General features: G+C 50.7%; 6 protein-coding genes across 6 annotated transcripts, besides 18 other annotated features; all 6 read right to left on the bottom strand.

Annotated features, from left to right (window-relative positions):
- Window positions 1-2,502, bottom strand: Tc00.1047053508175.9 (hypothetical protein, conserved; the record flags this gene model as incomplete). Its single annotated transcript, XM_815898.1, has 1 exon — window positions 1-2,502. A coding segment is annotated over one exon (2,502 nt), but the record flags the coding sequence as incomplete, so codon positions are not given.
- Window positions 1-19,098: part of a sequence feature (heterozygous, non-Esmeraldo-like haplotype) that runs on past the window's edge.
- Window positions 1,163-1,203: a sequence feature (CT-rich).
- Tc00.1047053508175.20 (hypothetical protein, conserved) lies at window positions 3,422-9,538 on the bottom strand (the record flags this gene model as incomplete). The annotated part of the gene is made up of 1 exon (XM_815870.1): window positions 3,422-9,538. One exon carries the CDS (start codon window positions 9,536-9,538, stop codon window positions 3,422-3,424), a length of 6,117 nt encoding a protein of 2,038 aa, XP_820963.1.
- Window positions 3,473-3,497: a microsatellite.
- Window positions 10,122-10,162: a microsatellite.
- Tc00.1047053508175.30 (hypothetical protein, conserved) lies at window positions 10,386-10,982 on the bottom strand (the record flags this gene model as incomplete). The annotated part of the gene is made up of 1 exon (XM_815871.1): window positions 10,386-10,982. The coding sequence occupies one exon, from the start codon at window positions 10,980-10,982 to the stop codon at window positions 10,386-10,388; it is 597 nt and encodes a 198-aa protein (XP_820964.1).
- On the bottom strand, window positions 11,349-11,903 carry Tc00.1047053508175.39 (hypothetical protein, conserved; the record flags this gene model as incomplete). The annotated part of the gene is made up of 1 exon (XM_815897.1): window positions 11,349-11,903. One exon carries the CDS (start codon window positions 11,901-11,903, stop codon window positions 11,349-11,351), a length of 555 nt encoding a protein of 184 aa, XP_820990.1.
- Window positions 11,947-12,032: a sequence feature (GA-rich).
- Window positions 12,210-12,233: a microsatellite.
- Window positions 12,473-12,496: a sequence feature (AT_rich).
- Window positions 12,595-12,621: a microsatellite.
- Window positions 12,824-12,868: a microsatellite.
- Window positions 13,187-13,224: a microsatellite.
- Tc00.1047053508175.50 (hypothetical protein, conserved) lies at window positions 13,255-15,453 on the bottom strand (the record flags this gene model as incomplete). The annotated part of the gene is made up of 1 exon (XM_815872.1): window positions 13,255-15,453. The coding sequence occupies one exon, from the start codon at window positions 15,451-15,453 to the stop codon at window positions 13,255-13,257; it is 2,199 nt and encodes a 732-aa protein (XP_820965.1).
- Window positions 15,484-15,531: a sequence feature (T-rich).
- Window positions 15,532-15,556: a sequence feature (AT_rich).
- Window positions 15,629-15,653: a microsatellite.
- Window positions 15,834-15,856: a microsatellite.
- Window positions 15,917-15,936: a microsatellite.
- Window positions 16,323-16,400: a sequence feature (GA-rich).
- On the bottom strand, window positions 16,876-18,039 carry Tc00.1047053508175.60 (hypothetical protein, conserved; the record flags this gene model as incomplete). The annotated part of the gene is made up of 1 exon (XM_815873.1): window positions 16,876-18,039. One exon carries the CDS (start codon window positions 18,037-18,039, stop codon window positions 16,876-16,878), a length of 1,164 nt encoding a protein of 387 aa, XP_820966.1.
- Window positions 18,047-18,078: a microsatellite.
- Window positions 18,904-18,960: a sequence feature (T-rich).

Genomic DNA, 19,098 nt, shown 5'->3' on the forward strand with positions numbered 1-19,098 from the left:
CGCCTCCGCGAGAAACTTGGCTCTAGACAAATCACACATGGCGCTGTGGTTTGTATGCATCTTTAGTCGCAGCACGCCACGGCGCATCCACAGCTGGGGATTTCGTGGTGCCAGCAAAATGGCGGCGGAAAATGCCTCCATGGCCAACGTCAATGCAGACTCGTGGCGCAGTTTTGTGTAGAGCCGACCCAAGTCACGGAACGTGGCCATCAAAGCCACAAGACGTTTTTCCATCAGCGCAACCGACACGCCTCTGGCAAGCATGCGGCGTTCGTTCACGTGAAACGTCAAAAGAAGAACCACAAGCTCCAGTTTCTGAATAGCCTTCACGATGCCACGCTCCTCGAAGGGTTCACTGATGTGCCCAAAGGGCCTGGGATGAACCGTCATGGGCTCAACCATGGCGCATGCGGGGATGGCAAGGTCCTCCCCATCAATATTACTCCCATTTTCATTACGCCTGCTGATCCTCTTGAAATGATACTTCTTCTCCTTGTCAGTTTTTGATTGCCGCTGCGACTCTGTCAGTCGCTGTTTTCCCAACTTGCGCAGTGCGTTTGCCTCCTGTTCCAGTTTTTGCACCACCCGAAGTGAGTTCGCAGGGTCAACAAAGAAGAACGAGGCTACGTCATGCACATTCGCAAAGCTTTCAAGGGAAATACGGCAATGAAGCTCATGTGGAGGAAAATTCTTGGAACCAAACTCTCCTCTCAGCCCATCACTCAGCAGCGTCTGCGCGCTGCTGGCGGAATTCGGTGACTGGATTGACATGTCCAGTGGGGTGCCCTGTTCCTCCGGTCGCTCCCTCTGCACGATGTTGTTGACGTGCATATCTTCCATGACGCGAGACTGTAGAAAGGCAGATGTCCGCAGATCATTTGCCAATGAACATTGAAAAGCGCCATCATCCTCACAGTTATTTCGCATGTTTACAATTTCCTCCTCTCCGCCACGCATCGTCTGAAGCAATACATCCAGCCAAAGCGGCAGGGACATGCTCCCCAGCTCCACGCCAGCGAGACTCCTGGGCCTGAGCATACTACCTGTCAGCGGACTCCTCCGCGTGACACTACACGACAGGGTCGCGCCGTCGCGAGGAACGGAAAAGAAGGCCAGGCGCAAAAATTTTAACGCCTCCTCGTCCGTCGGAACGTTTTCGCCCCTTCCCCTTCCTCTTCCTCCTTCCACTTCTTCTTCTTCCTCGTTGTCACGTCCGTCCTTGCTGCTACTATTATTCTGAGCAGTAGCGCCCGTTCCGCCGGGACTCCGCCGCGTCAACTGCTCTGCCCCCGCAAGGCCGCTCTGCGAATGGGGCGCCATCGCATCCAACAAAAACGCCACGGAAGCGCCAGGATGACCCACCACGTGACAATTCAAAAACGCAGACGCGTTGGATACAAAAAGCGCACGAAGAGCGCATTTATATGTCACTGCGTCTAAAAACGTCGCGTCCGAGGAGTTGGTAAAAAAAAGCGAGGAGCTGAAAAAGAGAAGTGGAAGCATACAGCCGTGCACATCCTCTGACGTCGGTTTCATCCAATCCAGCTGCGACGGCGGCGTAGAAGATGAGCCATTCAAAATGTACTTCTGTGCAATTGGCAGCCAAAGGGGCTCACGTGGCAGATGATTCAAAAGCTTAATGCGGATATAAACACATCGCATGGGGAATGCCGCCGGGTTATGGGAAAAGTGTGTACCGTATGCGTTTTGTACATCGTCGTAGACGGATGTTGGATTTATGATGATGAACGCAAACTCCTCACCGGGCCGCATCGCACGCACCGCCACCTCAACGCCGCCAAGCAACACTGAACCGCCAGGCCGCAGGCACTCGGCATCACCTCCTAGAGGCACAGAAACACGACGCGGTGGGAACAGTTTGCCGACTGTCCCGCAGCACTCCACTCGGAAAGGAGCTGAATGACGGTTCTCACGCAAACTTCTGGACATCTGTTTTGCCGCTTCAAGAAGCCACTGCGCGGATTCTGCCGAGTGCGTCATGTGAAAAGGGAGCTCTCGGACCAACTCCTCTTCCGTGTACCTGCTTGGAGTCTTTGAGATGGTCTCAGCGGCGGCCGAAGGCAGAAGAGCGGGGGCCAATGAATATTCAAAAACCACCCACGACGCTCGAGAATACGGATACCGGGAGCCCCACCACATCGAATTCTCTTCGTTTGCCTTTGCTGGCAAAAAAAAGGTTGAGGTGCTGTTGGTGGTAGTCGTAGCAGAAGAAGAAGAAGAGCTGTCATTATTCAATGGATACAGCACCTCCATCAGATGTCTGGCGGTACCATCGATCATAAACACCGTGGGCCGCAGGTAAATACCACGCAGGGGAGCCTGCGCGATTGTCTCACAAATACCGCCGCTGCCGCCCCTGCCAAATCTGTTGATTTTTCTTCCGGTGTTCTCCATTCCACCCGGGGATAAACCGGAGAAAAGGCCATCGTGCGACCGCAGCAAGTTGGAACTCTCAGAACTTGTTTGAGAAAGAGGCTGCATGCCTGGCACTCGGCAATAAAGGCTCTCCCACGCTTCTTCCCGTAACCGGCGTGAAGAAGTGGAACCGGAATGGCGTCTTCGCTTCGTCTTTTCAACGTCTTGAAGCGGATGATATTATTGCAGGCGCAACAAGACCGTAGTCAGTAAATATATATAGTCTGCCTTAAAAAAAAAACAAGGCGAATAACAACTAACCCTTCTCTCTACCTATCCCTCTCTTTTTTTTTTTTTTTTAAGGCAGTGATTTCTTTTTTCGCATACATACACACATATATATACGTACAAAAATCGGGAGAGAGAGAGAGAGAGTAGGAACAGGAGGGTAATAAAAAAAAAGGGATGGTTCGCAGGTGGAAAACCGCAACAGGTCAACAAAACCGCAAAACATAAGAAAAGAAGTGATGCCGAAAGGTTGCAAAAGATGCCGGCAAACAATTCACACGGACAAGGACAACAACAATGGCAGCCAACAAAACAATTTAAAAAAAAGAAACAAAAAAAAAGTGGAGGTCTTACAAATTACAAAAAAAAAAGCCATGTTTTTATTGGCTTCTGATGCACACGTGCGCACGTCCCGCCGCAACGAAGATACACCACCTCCCACTCCCGCCCAGCTCACACATGTAATGCTCCCTTTGCATCCTCACTTCATAATCCTCTCGCGCCCTTTTTTGCCGTTATTTTCAAGTTCTTGTTTCTTGGGTGGCTGCTGTTTCTTTCTGTTTTCCTTCTCTTCTGCCGTCACCTTCGTTCAAAATATCTCACTCCCCATATTTCTGCACGCCTCCCACTTTCTCACTCTCCCTGGCCCTAAGTAACCCACAAACGGCTCTTCGTCCTGCTGCGCCACGCCACACAAATCGTCACACCGACGCGTCAGTTCTGTTGACGGTTATGAAGCCGCAATTCGTGATGGCGGTCAATTCGAGTACTTTGGTGCATTCCCGTCATTTGCCCGTTTGCCCCTCCACTGCTGCTGCTGCTGCTGCTGCTGCCTCTCGTGGTATCGAGGCCGCCGTGAATGATGCTGTTGTTGCTGTTGTCTTCCCTGCTGCTGACGGGGTGAGTGGTTGCCAAATGTCTCCTTCTTTTGTCCGGGCAAAGAAGAAACGGACCGCTTGCCACCACGCTCCTCCTCCCACCTGCGGGGCTCATCCTTTTTTCTCTCGGCACGCTCGCGCCTCAAATCCTTCGTGAAGACAGTGACGACTGTGGCCTCATCCGAGAACCGCTGCTCCCGTGAGGTGTCAATTGCAGCCTTCTCCACCTCCCTTCTTTCTTCAGCGGCTACGGATGACATCATCCCCGATGGCGACGATGGGGGAGGCTCCTGTCTGCTATCCTCTGGTTTGCTCGCAGCCGCAGAGAGAATATCCACAGCGCTTGTAAAGAGAACGTGTCGGCTGCCAAGCTTCATCCCCACCGCCACCTCCAACTCTGTCAGTACAGGATCGAAGTCCTCTCGGAGTGCCAGAATGTCACCACTCTGCACCACGCGGAGTGCAGGAAAGGACGTGGACGATGAGAACGGCGTCCCCACGGCTGATTTTGTGGTGCCGCCTTTGCCTTGGTATGGTGTCACTCCCTCTCCCTTCGCAGCGGTGGCGGCAGTTTGGATACGTGGGGCTGCTGCCACTTGCTGAGTCGCGTTGCGGCGGCGGATCGCCGCCATGCGTTCCTCGCTCTTCTCGATCGCTGCCAACGCCTCCGGAAAGTTATTCAACACGGCTGACATGGCCACATCACGTATTGCCGGTTTGGGCATAAGCAAATGCTGCGCCACCGCACCACTGCTAGTGCTTTGACTCCCAGGAATACTGTCATTACTACTCCCATGGCTGATCACCGTGGGAGAATCATCTCGTCGTTTGCTGGACGAGAAGGAGGATGACAACTCGTCGGGAGAAAAGTAGACGTTGGCGAGAACGCTGTTCGCCTCTGCCACGGGTACATTTAATGCATGAAGAATGTGCTTAAAGGCCTGTCGTCGACGATACGCGGGTGGGATGGAGAGAAGATGCCGTATCGCAATGCCTGGTTCTCCGCGGAAGCTCCACATTGCTGCAATGGCATTTAACGCGTTCGCGATGCCAACAATGTGATACGGCATAAAGATTCGGTGTGTCTGAAAAAAGTCGGTAAGTTTTAAAAGATAGGCGTCCTGCCAATCCCGATCTAATTGTTCCGACATCATACTCATGCGATAAGCTGCCACGTAGTCTCGACCAAAGCTCACCTCGGCGTGGAACACACTGCATGTCGCAAGAGTGTGGCCGTGTTGATAGCAGTGCCTACAAAGTTCATCGTGGAGGGTGCGACTCAAATTTGTCGTCAAGCGATTTGTGTACGTCTGACGTGCGGGTGGATGGTCAATGTCCGGCACGAGGCCCTCCGCCTCGTATATGGCCAACAATTGCGCTCTACGATCCTCAACTGCCTCCTCTTGCAAACCTGCCGCACGCCAAAGATCAGTGTACACACGTGCTGGCGGCACAACCTCTGTGGGAATTCGACGCAACACCCGGACACCTGCAGCCAATTGTCCAGTTGCAAAACACCGTCGTATGAGGCGGAGAAGCGCCCGCACGAGGGAGGGATGCGCCCGCAGCATATCCCCAGTGAGATTGCCAAGGTTGTACATGTGGTACACGTAGGCAGCCGCAGCGCGGATACCGTCAGAGGTGCAGCGAATACCGCCCACCTGTGTTGCCACATATTCGAGTTTCGCCGCGTTTGTCGGCTGCGCTGACAGCTCGGGGCATTCCAAATACGCATGGCCGGGGTCAAAACATAACAAGCAGTGTCTCTGCAACGGGACCGCCGCCGCAGAAGCAGCTTCACTGGAAAGGCCTAACACAGTCGCATCATCAATCGATGCCGCAGCCGACAATGGGGATGAAGACACAGTGCCGCTGTTCAACAGAGTACGGATACCGTCCTCGGAGAAGCGCTGCATGCGCAGCATCGCATATGTGGTATGGCGGGAGATAAACGCCCCAGGGGCCCTCGCGTACAGTCGACAAGCCCCCTTCTCTTGTCCAACCGCCGCGAGTTTCGCAATGGTTTTATTTATGGCGTAAACAATAAGGTCATCCGCGTCAATACGTCGTTTTGGTTTCCGTACAGTCACTGCCGTGGTGGCTTCCAGCGACACAACATCTGGGGTGTCACCATCTTCAATTTCTTCTCCCTGGAGGTCCTCTTGAAACGAGTCCACCCGCTGCAAAAGAAATCGATAGAACGCGTGCAGTCTTTCGGGGCCGGCAGACGTCCATCCATCCACCTGTGCACGCAGCCGTTTTACCCGCTGATTCTCGCGCAGAGGGTCATACAAGACGGCCTCAGATGCCCTCACGCTCACCATCGAACCGTGTGCATCAACTTCATTCAGCCACTGTAAAAGGCGCGGGCATTCAAATGACGCGTGTCGCTCGTCGAGGCACATGCAGCATGTGAGGGCCACCTGCACAAAGTTTGGGTGACTCTCGTCCTCTACCCCAACTGCACTCCGCTTACGCAACAGCCCTCGTGCCTCTTCCGCGGGGACATTGAAATAATGTGCCATGACAAGATATGCTTGATCGTTCCGCAGGTGCAGCGGAATGTGACAAAGTAAAAACGCTGCTCGTCGGTATTGATGATAGTGACTGAGCAAAATGGATAGTCGGTTCACTTCCTCGCTGTGGACCTCCGCAAAAAGCTCCCTGTAAGGGGACTTTACAAAGGCGGTGTAGGCATCCACCACAAGACGGCTGTTTTCCGCGCCGCGTTGCAACGCCGCCTCCACCACAAGTCGTAAATGTTGAAGCATCGCACGCTGCTTCTCCTCCGGTGACATGTTAATAGATGCACGTGTCGTTGAAGAAAAGTCACGTGTGATGATGGGGCATGTCTTCCATGCGTGTGAACCAAAGCACACCTTGCATGTGGTGGGGGTAAAGATGGTCTGGAAAAATTTTTTTTCGTTGTGAATCAATTCCTGCGCGGAAATCTCCGCATACTCCGCCTCAGTACAACCAAAAAGTTTCGCTACAGCCCATAACGTGTCATTCTTGCTGCGTGAACGTGGTGAAACAAATCTCACATACAAATACCCTGCCAGCACCCGCTCGTGTAGCCAACATAGCCTTCGTATCAACTGATCGATTCTTTCATGATCGTGAGGAGTGGCCCTTAGCATGAAGGCACGGCGATACACCATAAGCATGTACGCTGCAACAACAGCATCCACAGGACGCGCCTCAGCATTCGCCACACGAGCTCTTATCTCTTGCATAACATCGCCTGATTCAGCGTAGGCAAAATGACGCCATGGTGCTAATGGGCCTGTTTCAGCCCCACACGCTGTGCACTGCACACGCGAGCCCCACTCGGAGTTGTGTTCCTGACACCATACACAAATCCATGGGCCATCGGTCCGCACATGCACGAGCAACTTGTTTTGCTGCCCACGCTGCCACCCCTGTTGCTGCCGTTGCAGCATTGTGTGGGATGTATCCGATAAGAGCAGCGATGGTGGTGCCGCCAGGAGTCGTGCTGACGTTAACACACCACGCTGCGCCAATGCATAGCGCCGGGCCGCCTCCTGCAACTGCAAGCGTCTAGATGATTCCTCCATGGCCGCATGAACGTCAAAGGGAAGCATCGAAACACCCGCGCCCTCAATGTTTTCGCCGTGCCCACCCTCCTCAAGTTGGAAGAGAGGCATGTTTTGATCCACTGGTACGCCGGGTATTAAGGGCACTGTCTCGCCCAGTATCTCGCGTTTAAACACGCTGCTGGCGTCTAATGGCTGTCGAGTAGGCAACGATGATGATGCCTCGCCCTTCTCATGTGACGGCAGGGAGTTAACTTTTCCGTCATCGTCGTTCTTTGACCAGCGATAAATGCGCTCATGCAAGTTACGCCTGCCTTTTGCGCGCAGAGCCTTTCGTTTCTCGCGGAGACGTGTGACGTGTTCATTTGACAGCTGAAAACTTGGCAACGCGTTTGGGTCCTTCGACGGTACAACCGTCAGACACAACGGACAGGAGCGCTCAACGTAAACATCCTGCTCTGGCAATATGGAGCTACACATGGGGCACACCAAGTCCTCCATGACGCGCATAAAATCAGCACGGAAGCCCTCCGAAAAGGCATAGACGTTGTCCAGCACGGCGTTATAAAACTGCTTTAGCTCCTCGTGCAGACCCAATCGAATCAGCACCCGCGAGGCTGGAATCAGGTGGTGGTGCAACTGTGGAAGCAGATGGACACCCACATCCACCAGCAGCCAGCGAAAGACTTTCTTCGTCACCTCACGGGCCTCCTCGGTGTGATGCGAGACGTCAAGACGGTGCAGCAGCCAAAGCGACATGTCAAGGCCATCGACAACATGACGAGATGACGCAGCACGGGCAACGTTGAGTGACATCCATGGGTTGGCGCCACGGCAGAGGGCGTCAATGACATATTTCGAGAGTTCACCCGCCTCCTCAGGCATAACAGTGAACCACGCCGGAGACTCGCGATTCAGCGTCTGGAAGAATCTCCAGACAACACCCCAGTGAATCATCGGCAACCCACCCGAGGGGGTGATATGCGACTGACCAAAGGCTGCAGTGATGTCACCGCCACCAGCCACCACATCTCGGGCCTCACGTGCAATTTTAAAAAATAGCAAGAACGGTGATGGGTGAATCTGCTCGTGTCTCTTCACACCTTCAGCCGCCTTCCCCCCAACGAGCGCGGCGGATGCCGACAATGGGTGGCTACCGGCAACTAAAACCATGCTTGCGTTCGCCGCTGAAAGTGAAGATTTCCCGGTGGGGCCATCAGCAGCCGTGGCATTAACCAGGCCTGCCTGTTTCTGCAGCACATGACACGTGGAAAGATAACGGCGGAGAATGTGCAGGGCGATCAATGGGGAAGCTTGCCCGTAAAAAGACACATTCGCTCGCAGCATGAGGCGTGCAGCTAGGCGTGCATCCAGACCGTAAACAACGCCCTCTGCAGTATTATCCTCACTGTTGAGGTGCAAAGTGCCCAGTCCCCATGCCCGTTCATCACGCAGAGCCACGTAATGCTGCTCCGCGTACCCCACTTCTCCCATACTCAAACGACACCATTCTAGTCGTCCCGCGTCTAGCGCAAGACGTTTCAGTGAAGCTAATCGAACCTCAAACGCTGATAGCGTCACCATATCACCGTCGTTCATGGTGTTTCTACTATCTCGGTTATTATTATAACCCTTATCAGCCTCCCCACCGTGTTTCGTGGAAGCCTTTGACGCTGCAACTGGCTCCTCTCTCATCAATTCCGTGGGAATACGCTGGCCCGTTCCCACGACGCGGCCTGCGCTGGGAGTATTCTTCGGTGCAAGTGTCAAGAGCCGCCAAAGGAGGGGTGAGTGTGGTATTTTTCCCTCCGCTGCCGCCTCCATCACAGCCGCCCACAGCCCTGGGGTGATCCATGCGTCCGGCATGTCCTGCAGAACTTCAATGGCGTCACTAAACAAGTTTTCAAAGAGCAGTGCCTGACAAAGAAGCACCCGTACAGCAGGATTGTCGTATAACTGAGGACATCGCCACCGCAGCAAATGACTAACTGTCTGTAATGTAAAAGACGCGGTGCCTGACGAAAACGTTAGACGCGTCTGATTAAACACCGCTTCCAGTGCGTGCACAGTAAGGCGTTGACACGGTGTCCGATGCCGCATGACAGTAAGCAACGTCTCAACAGGAGACGGGGCATCGGGATGAAAAATCAACGCCTCAAGGTCAACAGAACCACGCTCAATATACCGCTGCAAGACCCATGAGTATGGCTCATACCGACGCCGACGACGAGCAGTTGGTGAAGTAACAGCACGATTTGTTGTTGCATCCGCTAAATATGCCCCCGGTGCAAAGAAACGATGACGCTGCATAAACAACATGGCTGCATGGTGGCCAGTTTCCTGCCTTGGGGCCGAAGATAGACTCTTTGGTTTGCCTTTACCCAATGCAGCGGCAGATGAAGATGTCGATGCATGAGCAAAACGCAAAGAAGATCGCATGAGAAAAATACAAAAATGCACAAACAACTCCCGTGACTCCAAAGGCTCCCTCTTTTTATCTGCTAATCCCCTATATTTCTTCTCCTTCTTCTCTTCCTCTCTATTTATTCCCGTCTGCCTATGTGATTAATGTCCCTCCCTAAGCCCCTCACACACCTTTCCCCTCCCTCCGCACGCCGTCCCTTCTTTGTTGTTGTTGTTTCTGCTCCTGCTACCCCTAAAGAACACACCCCACAAAGGCCCCAAGAGCAAAAGTAAAAAAAAAAAAAAGAACTATTCCTTTGTTTATGCCACCAACACGGAAATTGGGTTGATGAATACTGAAAAATGGTTAGCAAACAAGACGTTTGCCGTCACGACCTCCCCTTTTCTTATCTCCACCACAGCCACCAGTTCCCTTATTCCTTGTAGATGAGGATTTGCTTGCCTCCTTCCCTTCAATACACTATGCACTCTCTGTGTGAATGGTTAAAAAATATTTATTATACCAAAATAAATCGCGTTGGAAGGCCTCCTTACCCTCTTCTTCTTGCCGTGTGTCTGTGTATGTATTTGTGCTTTCTGTATGTATGCCGTGGCCCTGAAAACAGAAAAAAGAAAAGAAAAAAAAAACAAAAAAAAAAAGGTGGTGATTGATGTCAATCAGCAACTAAAAAGGAAATGTACATGTTTTCTTCCTCCTAATCCCTTTTGTTGTTGTTGTTGTTTCCTTTAAGAAGAAGAGATTAAATTCTCCTTCCCACAAATTGCTTTCTTGAAATGACATTTCAGTCGGTGCACAATGAGCAGACATCATCACACTACAACGAGAGAGAGGGAGAGAAAAAAAAAAAAAAAGACGCGTGAATCAAAGCGATGTCCGCAATGGCTTCGAGTTCAAGTGCACATAGCGCTCCACAATGCCCACCAGCTCATACGTCTTTGTTGGCATCTCGTTGGTATCGACAGAGGCAGACGCAGCGTCCAACGTCATTTCCTCCGGATGCTCCGCCAGCCACTCCTGCAGCAAACAACACCGCGGTGACGGCAATGAGGGTGAAGAAGAAAGCGGAGACTTCTGTGCGCCGTGCTGCGGCTGCTGACATGGCTGCGACTTCCGTTGCCTGAGCACGAGAAGTGGCTCTCCAAACTGGCCACGGCTCCCTTCCACAAGCAACGTTCCGATGCGCAATGAACAGCGCTTCTTGTTACGTGGGTCATCATCAATGTGGCCAAGCGGCACCTCCACCACCGTCTCTTGACCCAACGCACCATCAGACACTTCTGCCTGCGCCAATGACTCCTCCGCATCGCGTGGCTGCTTTACACCCGAGAAAAATCCCTGTTTCTGCTGCTTCTCAGAGGCCTCCCTAATCAATTTGGGGGGAATACTAACTTTGCCTTGCAGCTCCAGCAGCAGCATCTCCTGCAATACGCCCTCCGTCGGTGCCACCACACGAATCATGGCCCGCTGCTGCCCTTTGCACCGCGCATGTGCATTTATGTATGCGCAAATGAGCGGATTTTAAAGAAAAAGAAAAAAAGAACACAAGCCGTAAGAAAAAGGAGGCGGAAAACACGTCACCGGCAAAAAGAAAGGGAAAAAAAAAAACACCCACCCACACACGCACGCACACAAAGAAAAAAGAGCAAGAATACTCTCAGGTCTCTCATCAAAGTTTCCCTTTTTCCGCCGCCGTTCACCTCCGCACACAGAAGGCCGTTCCCCACACACAATTCCATTCCCTTTTCCTTTTCTTCTTTTTTCCTCTTCTTTTCTCCCTGTTGTTGTTGTCGTTGTTTCCCCGCCCTCGCAATCGCCGCTCTTTCCTCACCGGTCCTTCACCCAAGGATGCGGCAGTTCACGGTCGGGAAAGTGCTCATGCCAGATGCGCCGCATCATGTTGTCGCGACCAATAATTTCGCCATGAAGTGTCCCCAACTTGTACTTCCAGCGGTATGCCATGAGCAATTCATTGTCCCTCTTTTTCTCATCCACACACTGGGTGTATCGGTCCCGCTCCTTCTGGCACTTCCACGTCGTCCACATCTTGTCCTGCAGGCAGCGCGCCATCGTCTTCTCTACCTCCGCACACCGCCGCTCCGCCTCATTTGCCACCGCGTCCTTCAGCTCCTTCACCACCATGGGCGGAAACCGCAGCGCCTGAATGTGGTCAATGGTTTCAAAGTCCTCCTCGTACACATCCTCAATCACGTTCTTTTTCTTGTCCCGCTTCTGACGCACCGCCTCGGAGGACAGGCGGGCGTAACGTCGGCGCTTCTCGTCAAGCACCTGCTGCTGACGTCGCAGCTCATCGGCAATATCTTCATCCGCGTCGGGGATGTGCGCCGCGGCGGCCGCCTCACTGCTGGCGCGGGCCCCCATCTACACACGACACGATGACCGCCCCCTCCCACTGTGAAAAGTGAAGCAGGAATAAATGAAAGACATAACACAAAAAGGTAAAAAAAAGGAAGAAAAGAAGAAAGAGAGGGAAGACGACAATGAGAGAGACGCGCAAAGCAAAACTGCCCAAACAACAAAAAAGGCAAAAAAAAAGAAGCATTCAGAAAATCCCTCCAGAGCATTCATGCGCATAAAATGCAGACGTGTGCACGCACACAGAAAAAGCAGAAGCACAAGGAAAATGACGGCGAGAAAAAAAAAAAAGACGGTTTTATGCGGCGCCTAAAAAATAAAAATAAAAATAATAATGGCAATTGCTTCCGGCTCCCCTCATTTATTTGTTCCTTCGCACACCGGAATGCTGCAGTTCACGGCACAAATTCCCCGCATCCGCCCCCTTCTCTCCCCCCTTTTTCCCCACACAAAGAAAGCCGTAATAAGGACGGTGACATACTGGCTGCGTTGGCTGCATGTTTGGACAAACATAAGTAATAAAAATAAAAAATACAAATAAAACAAACAAGAATGAGAGACCCCTCTTTCCTTCGTAAAAATTTTAAAAAAAAAAAATACTTCGGAAAAACAGCAACACGATTCTTCTCATGCGTGCAATCCACAGTCTCCCAGGCTGCTTAGCCAGCTCTCCACCAAGGCTCACTGTGACCAACCCCTACCACTACCACTACCACTACTACTAGCACCACCATTTATTACTGTCATTTATATTAAATGTTATCGTAAACACAGTTCCATTTCTCATTCTCATTGAGCAAACACAAATCACACGTATTAAAAACAAAAACGCATGCACGTACCCAAAGAAAATAGGAGATAAAAAGAAAACAAGTAGCATCTTGGTGGATTGAAAAGAAAAAATAAATATAAGGTTAGGGAAACATAAAAAAAAAAAATAAAAAAAAAAATAAAAACAGCAAAAAAAAAAACACCAATATTTATTTATCTATATGTTTACACCCATACAATTTTTTACTCTCAGGCAGTACACCCATTCAAAACCACATCAATGCTCGGGGCATGCGCAGTGCGTGAATTTGCACGTGTTTCCTCTATTAATTCTTTTCCGTGTTTTATGGAAAAAGAGGAAACTTTCCGTTTAACCTAAAGCATTTCTTCAGGTGTGCTCATTGAATTATCACATAAATAAATTTGATTGGAAAAGTCTTTCGCTAAATGTTTTTTCCCCTTTTTTTTCGTTTGGTTTCCCTTCGCGTTTATTCCTTGTTTTGTTTTCACCCTCATCTTTATTATTATTATTATTATTATTATTATTATTATTATTTTGCTTCTAACCCCCCCAATGTGATGGCCGTTAGGCCACAAAGGAGCGCTTGGCGGCGTCAAATTCATGCTGTACCCCCGTGTCTTTACCGAATTGGTCCCCGATCACCGAATCACCTATCCTGTTGGCAGAGCTGTCATCGCCATATGTTTCCCTATCGACATCCTCACTGCTGATGTTGCAGCCGGCGAAGGCGATGGAAAGAATGGGAGGAGGGGAGAGTACGGAAAAATATTCTGGGTTCTGCTCAACCACGCCATCTGGCAGGGCCGTTCTTGCCTTCATGTCGTTAACTTCTGCAAGTGGCATTCGTGCCCCCCCATTACTGCCCTCCTCAGACTCGCTAGCCTCGTTGAGCCCGGGCTGCTCAAGATCCACCGCACCTTCCCCCAAAGAGACGGAAGTCTTTGTCCCGTTTGAAACGCGGGAGGCGGCAAATGCGTCTGCGTGAAGCGTCTCCCACGTATTCACCGCTTGCAGTGGGCTGCCACTTTTCCCCACCGCCTCTGGAGCCACGCTATCCTCCACTCCCCCCGTGTTTGGAGAGGTTCCTGCGTCCTTGCCACGTGGCTCCCTTATCACCGGATCCACGAATTGACAGGATAGACCCTCTTCCCGCTCTTTCAGCGTGTCGTCGTCTTCCCCGTGGCCGCTTTGGTCCAACAATTCCTTCTCCTCGTCCTCCCTCCTTTCCTGCTTCTGTACACTACCCCTATGCGATCCTTCGTGACTCCCAGTACTGGCCCTTCCATCCGTCGTCTGGGAAGATAAAGAAATCGCCGTCGATTTGGCGCGCATATCAGCCAACTTTGCCCAAGGCGATTGATAGCCGAATTCAACGCATGAAGCACCCCTCACATACTTCATCGTTCCCGCTGCATGCCCAGTGCTCAAACGTCCTTTTCGCGGTCTTGTTGTCAGGGCGGTTCCGGCAAATTCCGCCGGCCGCCTGCCAGCAGAGCTTTGCGCGGCTGACGATGGGCCAGAACTCTGAAGGGGTAGAAAATTCTTCTTCCAGCGGAACGAAGCATACGATGCGGCATGCGTGGAGCCGCGCGAGCCTTTAGAGGATGGATACAACGGGAGATCCGGCAAAGAGGATCGCGCCGCCACAATAGGCGGAAGCTTTTTCTGCTGCAATTGCGGAAAACGTGGCATGGGTGATAAATTTTCTGGCGATAGTGGCAATGACTGAGCACAAGCCTCTTTCTGTCCCTGGAGGGTGCTTTGACCAAAACCGCATGTAGGCTGAGCCATAGGGGCTTGTAGGCTTTTATCATCTCTCGTGAAAAGCATACTTGGTATCGAAATGCAAGACTGCCACAAAAGGCTCTCATTCCTGCTTTCCATGCGCGAAAAGTCGCGCATCTCCGGCGTCTCTGCCCTCGCCGATGAAGCCGCCACGCTCGAGAACCGTTCAAAAGTCACGTTGTTTTGTGCTTTCGGCAACATGTGCGAAGGATCCGCCCCAATGCCCCGTGAAAATGGGGCACTCCTGTGCCAGCCCTCCACTTTTGGATCTCTTAAAAGGGGAGTTGGCAAAGGAACACTGCGGCAGGAAATAAAGGCCGCCTCAGACGCATCTTCATTGCGCGTCGCAGGGCGAGGTGGCAATGAAAGTCGCCATGAGCGTTCACTCGGCAACCTCGCTAGGGGTTGAGTGCCACTTATCATTGAAGAGGCAGCCCTATGAAAACTACGGCACGACATAAACAAATCGCTCATTTCAATCGGTTCAGTCATCGTGTCCATGCTATACAGCCCCGCGTATGGGCCAGCACTGTTGTCTCCCTGCCCCGGGGATTGGTTAAAGCTCAATGGCGAGCCTTGTACCGTAACGAACTCAAATTCGCCAGTCGCAGTATCTTCAGCATCCCTCAAACTTTCACGCTCTTCATCTGGCGTGCCGTTATTTGACGGCTCGCCCACTTCCCGTGGCGTGAATGCGAATGGGAGCGTAAAAAATTTCAAATCATCAGAATCGTCTTCGCCGTTGAGGTTATCGCTTTTTTTGCTTCCGCCGTGCGCCCCTTCCTTCTGTGCTGGCTCGCCTATGCTCTCTGCCTTGCAAGACGTCAGTTGTACCCCGTCCAACGGTGCGCTGTCGCTGGGTTGCACGTTCAGTTTTGGCCTCCCATCCTCCTTAACTTCTCCATGGAGCTGCTCCCGTACGTGTGCCTCCTTTGGCAGCCTCCTCTTTTTTGAATTGGAGGAGCAGCAGTTACCCATTTGTCTCCTCAATCCTCTCCTAATATACGGTTTCTTTGCTGTTCTTGTCTTTTTTTTCTTTTTCTGTTTTTTTCTTTTTATTATTTTTATTTATTATTTTATTGTCGCCCCCGGCTTCGATCAATTTTATACACGCCTCCCTCTCGCTTTCGTTCGTAATGTGTGCCTTTGATTCAAAAAAAAAAAAAAAAAAAAAAGAAGGACAAAACAAACAGCAGCATTGTTGAGTAAAAGCATATCATCACACGTGTATGTAAGCGTACGTAATGGAACCACCTCGAATTTACACGAGGATGAAATAAAACAACAAAAAAGGTTGGATGATAACTTCAGCCTTAGCAACAACAACAAAAAAAAAAAAAAAAACTGCATACATGAGCATATATATATATATATATATATACAAGGATACATGCAAGGATGTAAATTGGATCAAGTACAAATGGCAGAAAAAAGCCGTAACAAAAAAAAAAAAAAAAAAAATTTCATCTGTGCCTCCCTTCCATGAGTAAATAATGTCTTCTCTGGCTGACACGGCGTCACATCAAAGTGATGCAACCCCAACTGGGGAACACAACCATGTTATTTATTTGTGCCTATTATCAGTGTTTTATGCATGTTCCACCCACAGACTACATTGCATAAGACTCTTCTTGCACTCTCTGCTGCCATCTTCCCCGTCACCACCACCACCACCACTCAGCAAAGACACCACAAAGACAAATAAGCCCACGAAGACACTCATGTGCTCACCACACAAGGAGGAAAAGCAAAATGCAATAAGAATGTTCTAACACACATTAAATTAAGGCGGAAAAATAAAGCAGGCACACGGTCAACGCGCGCAAGACACAGAAGCATATATATATAGAGAGAGAGAGAGAAAAAGAGAAAAAAAAAAACAAAATAAATTTAAAAAACGGGAATAGGAAAAGAGAAAGAAAGAATTGCGCACTTCTCTCTCTAACCCTCTACATAAATATGCATATATGTGTGGGAGTGACCCAAGGCGTAACTCACCCAAAATGGAGTCAAGTGACCCGGACGTATATATACAATTGTTTTTACACATACAGAAGTAAAAGCAAATAAGCCTTTCTTTCTTCCTTCCTTTTCCCCCACTGTAACCTTTGGCTGGGGTAGCACCATTTGCACATGGCACAGCAAATTATAGCCCTGGCAGAAAAGTGAAAAAAAGAAGAAAAAAGGCCTCCAAACAAAGCAAAAATGACGGTGCTTATTTTCTCGCTGTTATTGCTTGGTTTTCCATGAACTTGTTTTTCTCTTTCCCCCCCCCCCCTTTTTTTTGGTTACACCACCTTCCCATCGTTGTCGTTGAATTTTGCTGCTCTTCAGGCTAATTCCTGCCTCTCAATATACATGTACCCTCCCACCAGTACTCACTTTCCCCCTCCACTCCCTCTATTCATAGTGACTCGTCTCCATTCCTGACACGTACACTTGCGACGCCCGTAAATCACGCTCCTTCAGGAGACGATGGATCTGCTCGAGGACCTCCCATCCTGCGCTGTTGAATGTCCATGGATGTTCCCCCTTCGGCGCGGTTGGCCCATAAATCACCGCTCGGCGCCTCTCCCCCCCGTCACCACTCCCTGATTCATCTGGCAAATCATAAAGCCCTCTTCGAAGCACTCCATTTGTTCCCACAATGGGCGTCGGCCGTGCCTTGGATGCAATCGCTGCCTCGGTTGGCATTTCCTCTCTGGCTGCGCGAATGGGCGGAGCCATCGGTGGCAGCACCACCGCGCCCACGGGTTCCACAATCTCTGTTTTATGCAAGGCTTTTCCTTTTCCCACCCATGATGTTGGCGTCGATGATCGTGTAGTGGATGTTGTCGTTGTCATCGACGAAGTAGTAACAGGTGTCGAAACCGCTACCCCCATTCCACGTGAATTCCGTAACGGTGACTCATCATCCAAAGCGTGTGGATACATCCTTCGTTTCCGGCGCCCATTTTCCTGTGCATATTGGTCAAAAGTTAAGGATCTCTGTATGGATAGAGGGAGTTCGCCAGCGGCTTCTGAACTGGCGTCCACATGTCGTTGGGTTCCCGCTGGAGGGCGTGAGGAATGCGGTTCCAGCTCCAAAGGCGACGTGGTAATAACTGACGCCAACATATCACTGCTAGAAGAAACGGCGTAATTATCCACGCCATCTGCCCCTGCCCTGTTCGGGTGCGGTGGATGTATGACTCGTGTCTCACGAATCTCAATGGCTTGAAGGCCGCGTGCCAGTGAGGAGGCCAAAGGTGCTTTCATACCAGAAGCCTCCACAGCATGCAGAGGCCGTGCCCGCAACGCCGTTCCAGGGGTCTCGGAAAGAATTCCCGTTCCGGAAGGCTCCACAGTAACGTCCTTGCCTCGTTCCACACCTTCCCTCTTCTTTTTCTTCTTGCCCTTGGACTCCTTCTTAGAAGGAGAGCCGGGTTTCCTATTCCTCTCAGGCACATCGGTTGCACTTCTACTACCGCAAGAGGCAGAATTCCCTTCACGCTCTAAAATTCTCTCGTGAGGGTCCACTTTATCCTCCCGTCCTTTCTGATTCTTGGAATTGGAGCAACCCATTCCCTTCGTGTGTGCGTGTGTGTATGTGTATGTGTGAGTACCTGCACTACCCTCCTCCCCGCACACCCACACACGGCTGGATTTATTTCCCAGTTATATGCCTGTGGCTTCCTTGAGCGCAGCCTGTTGAGTGGCCAAAGCAGCCAGACGGAAAAACAAGAAACAAAGTGAAAATCCTCTACGCCCTACTTTTCCTTGGCAGAAACATCAGAAAGGGAGAAACGAAGTAGTAAAAAAACACCATTTATTATTTAGTTGTTGCGTTGTCTTCATCTCTCATCGCATGGTGGGATATGTATACATGTGAGCTCACCAGCCACCGGGGAGCCCACACGTGGTGCCCTCAGCGCCCTCCACAACAATGTCCATCGCGGTCCATTGGAAACAATGATACTGTTGCTGTGCATGTACCAGACACGCGTAGGGCCAAGCCATTCCCTCCTCAGACCCTCACAAACTAAAAACAAAAAAACGGCATTTGGCAACCATTCAGCAGCCGTCTCACGCCGCCCATTGTCGTTTGTGCACCGCCTGCGTGCATGGCAGGAACGGCGTGGCGGAAAAAAAAAAAAAAAAAAAGACGGACAGACAGAAAGTGAGGGAAAGGAAAAGAGTTGGGGTGGTGCCAACAGAAAAAGGAAGAGTCCGCGTCGCAAGCAGTCAATAAAACCAAACACACCGAGATGAAACCAAACAACAAAAGAAGTTCCAACATTGCCGCCTGTAGAAATAAGGGGAACCAACAACACATAATTGTATATATATGCAGAGAGAGAGAGAGAGAACAGAAACACTCATTTGTCACCACCACCACCCCCTCATTCTATGTGCCGTTCATTTGATTTCGCTCACACGCATCCCTCCTTTCCTTTTCTTTTTCTTTTTTCTTTTTTTTGTAATTATCCCTTCTTTTTTTTTTCTCCATCCCGCACACTTTGGGCATGCATATGATGTTTGTTTTTTTTTGCCTTCGGTTGCAACCGCTTCTCCTCCTTCCCCCTCCCTGTCCTTTTTTTTTTCTTGTAATTATCCCTTTCATGCGCTGCCGCTCCATTTCCT

Source organism: Trypanosoma cruzi, genomic scaffold (genome assembly GCF_000209065.1).
Source record: "Trypanosoma cruzi strain CL Brener 1047053516707 genomic scaffold, whole genome shotgun sequence".
In the NCBI taxonomy this organism is placed as follows: domain Eukaryota; phylum Euglenozoa; class Kinetoplastea; order Trypanosomatida; family Trypanosomatidae; genus Trypanosoma; species Trypanosoma cruzi.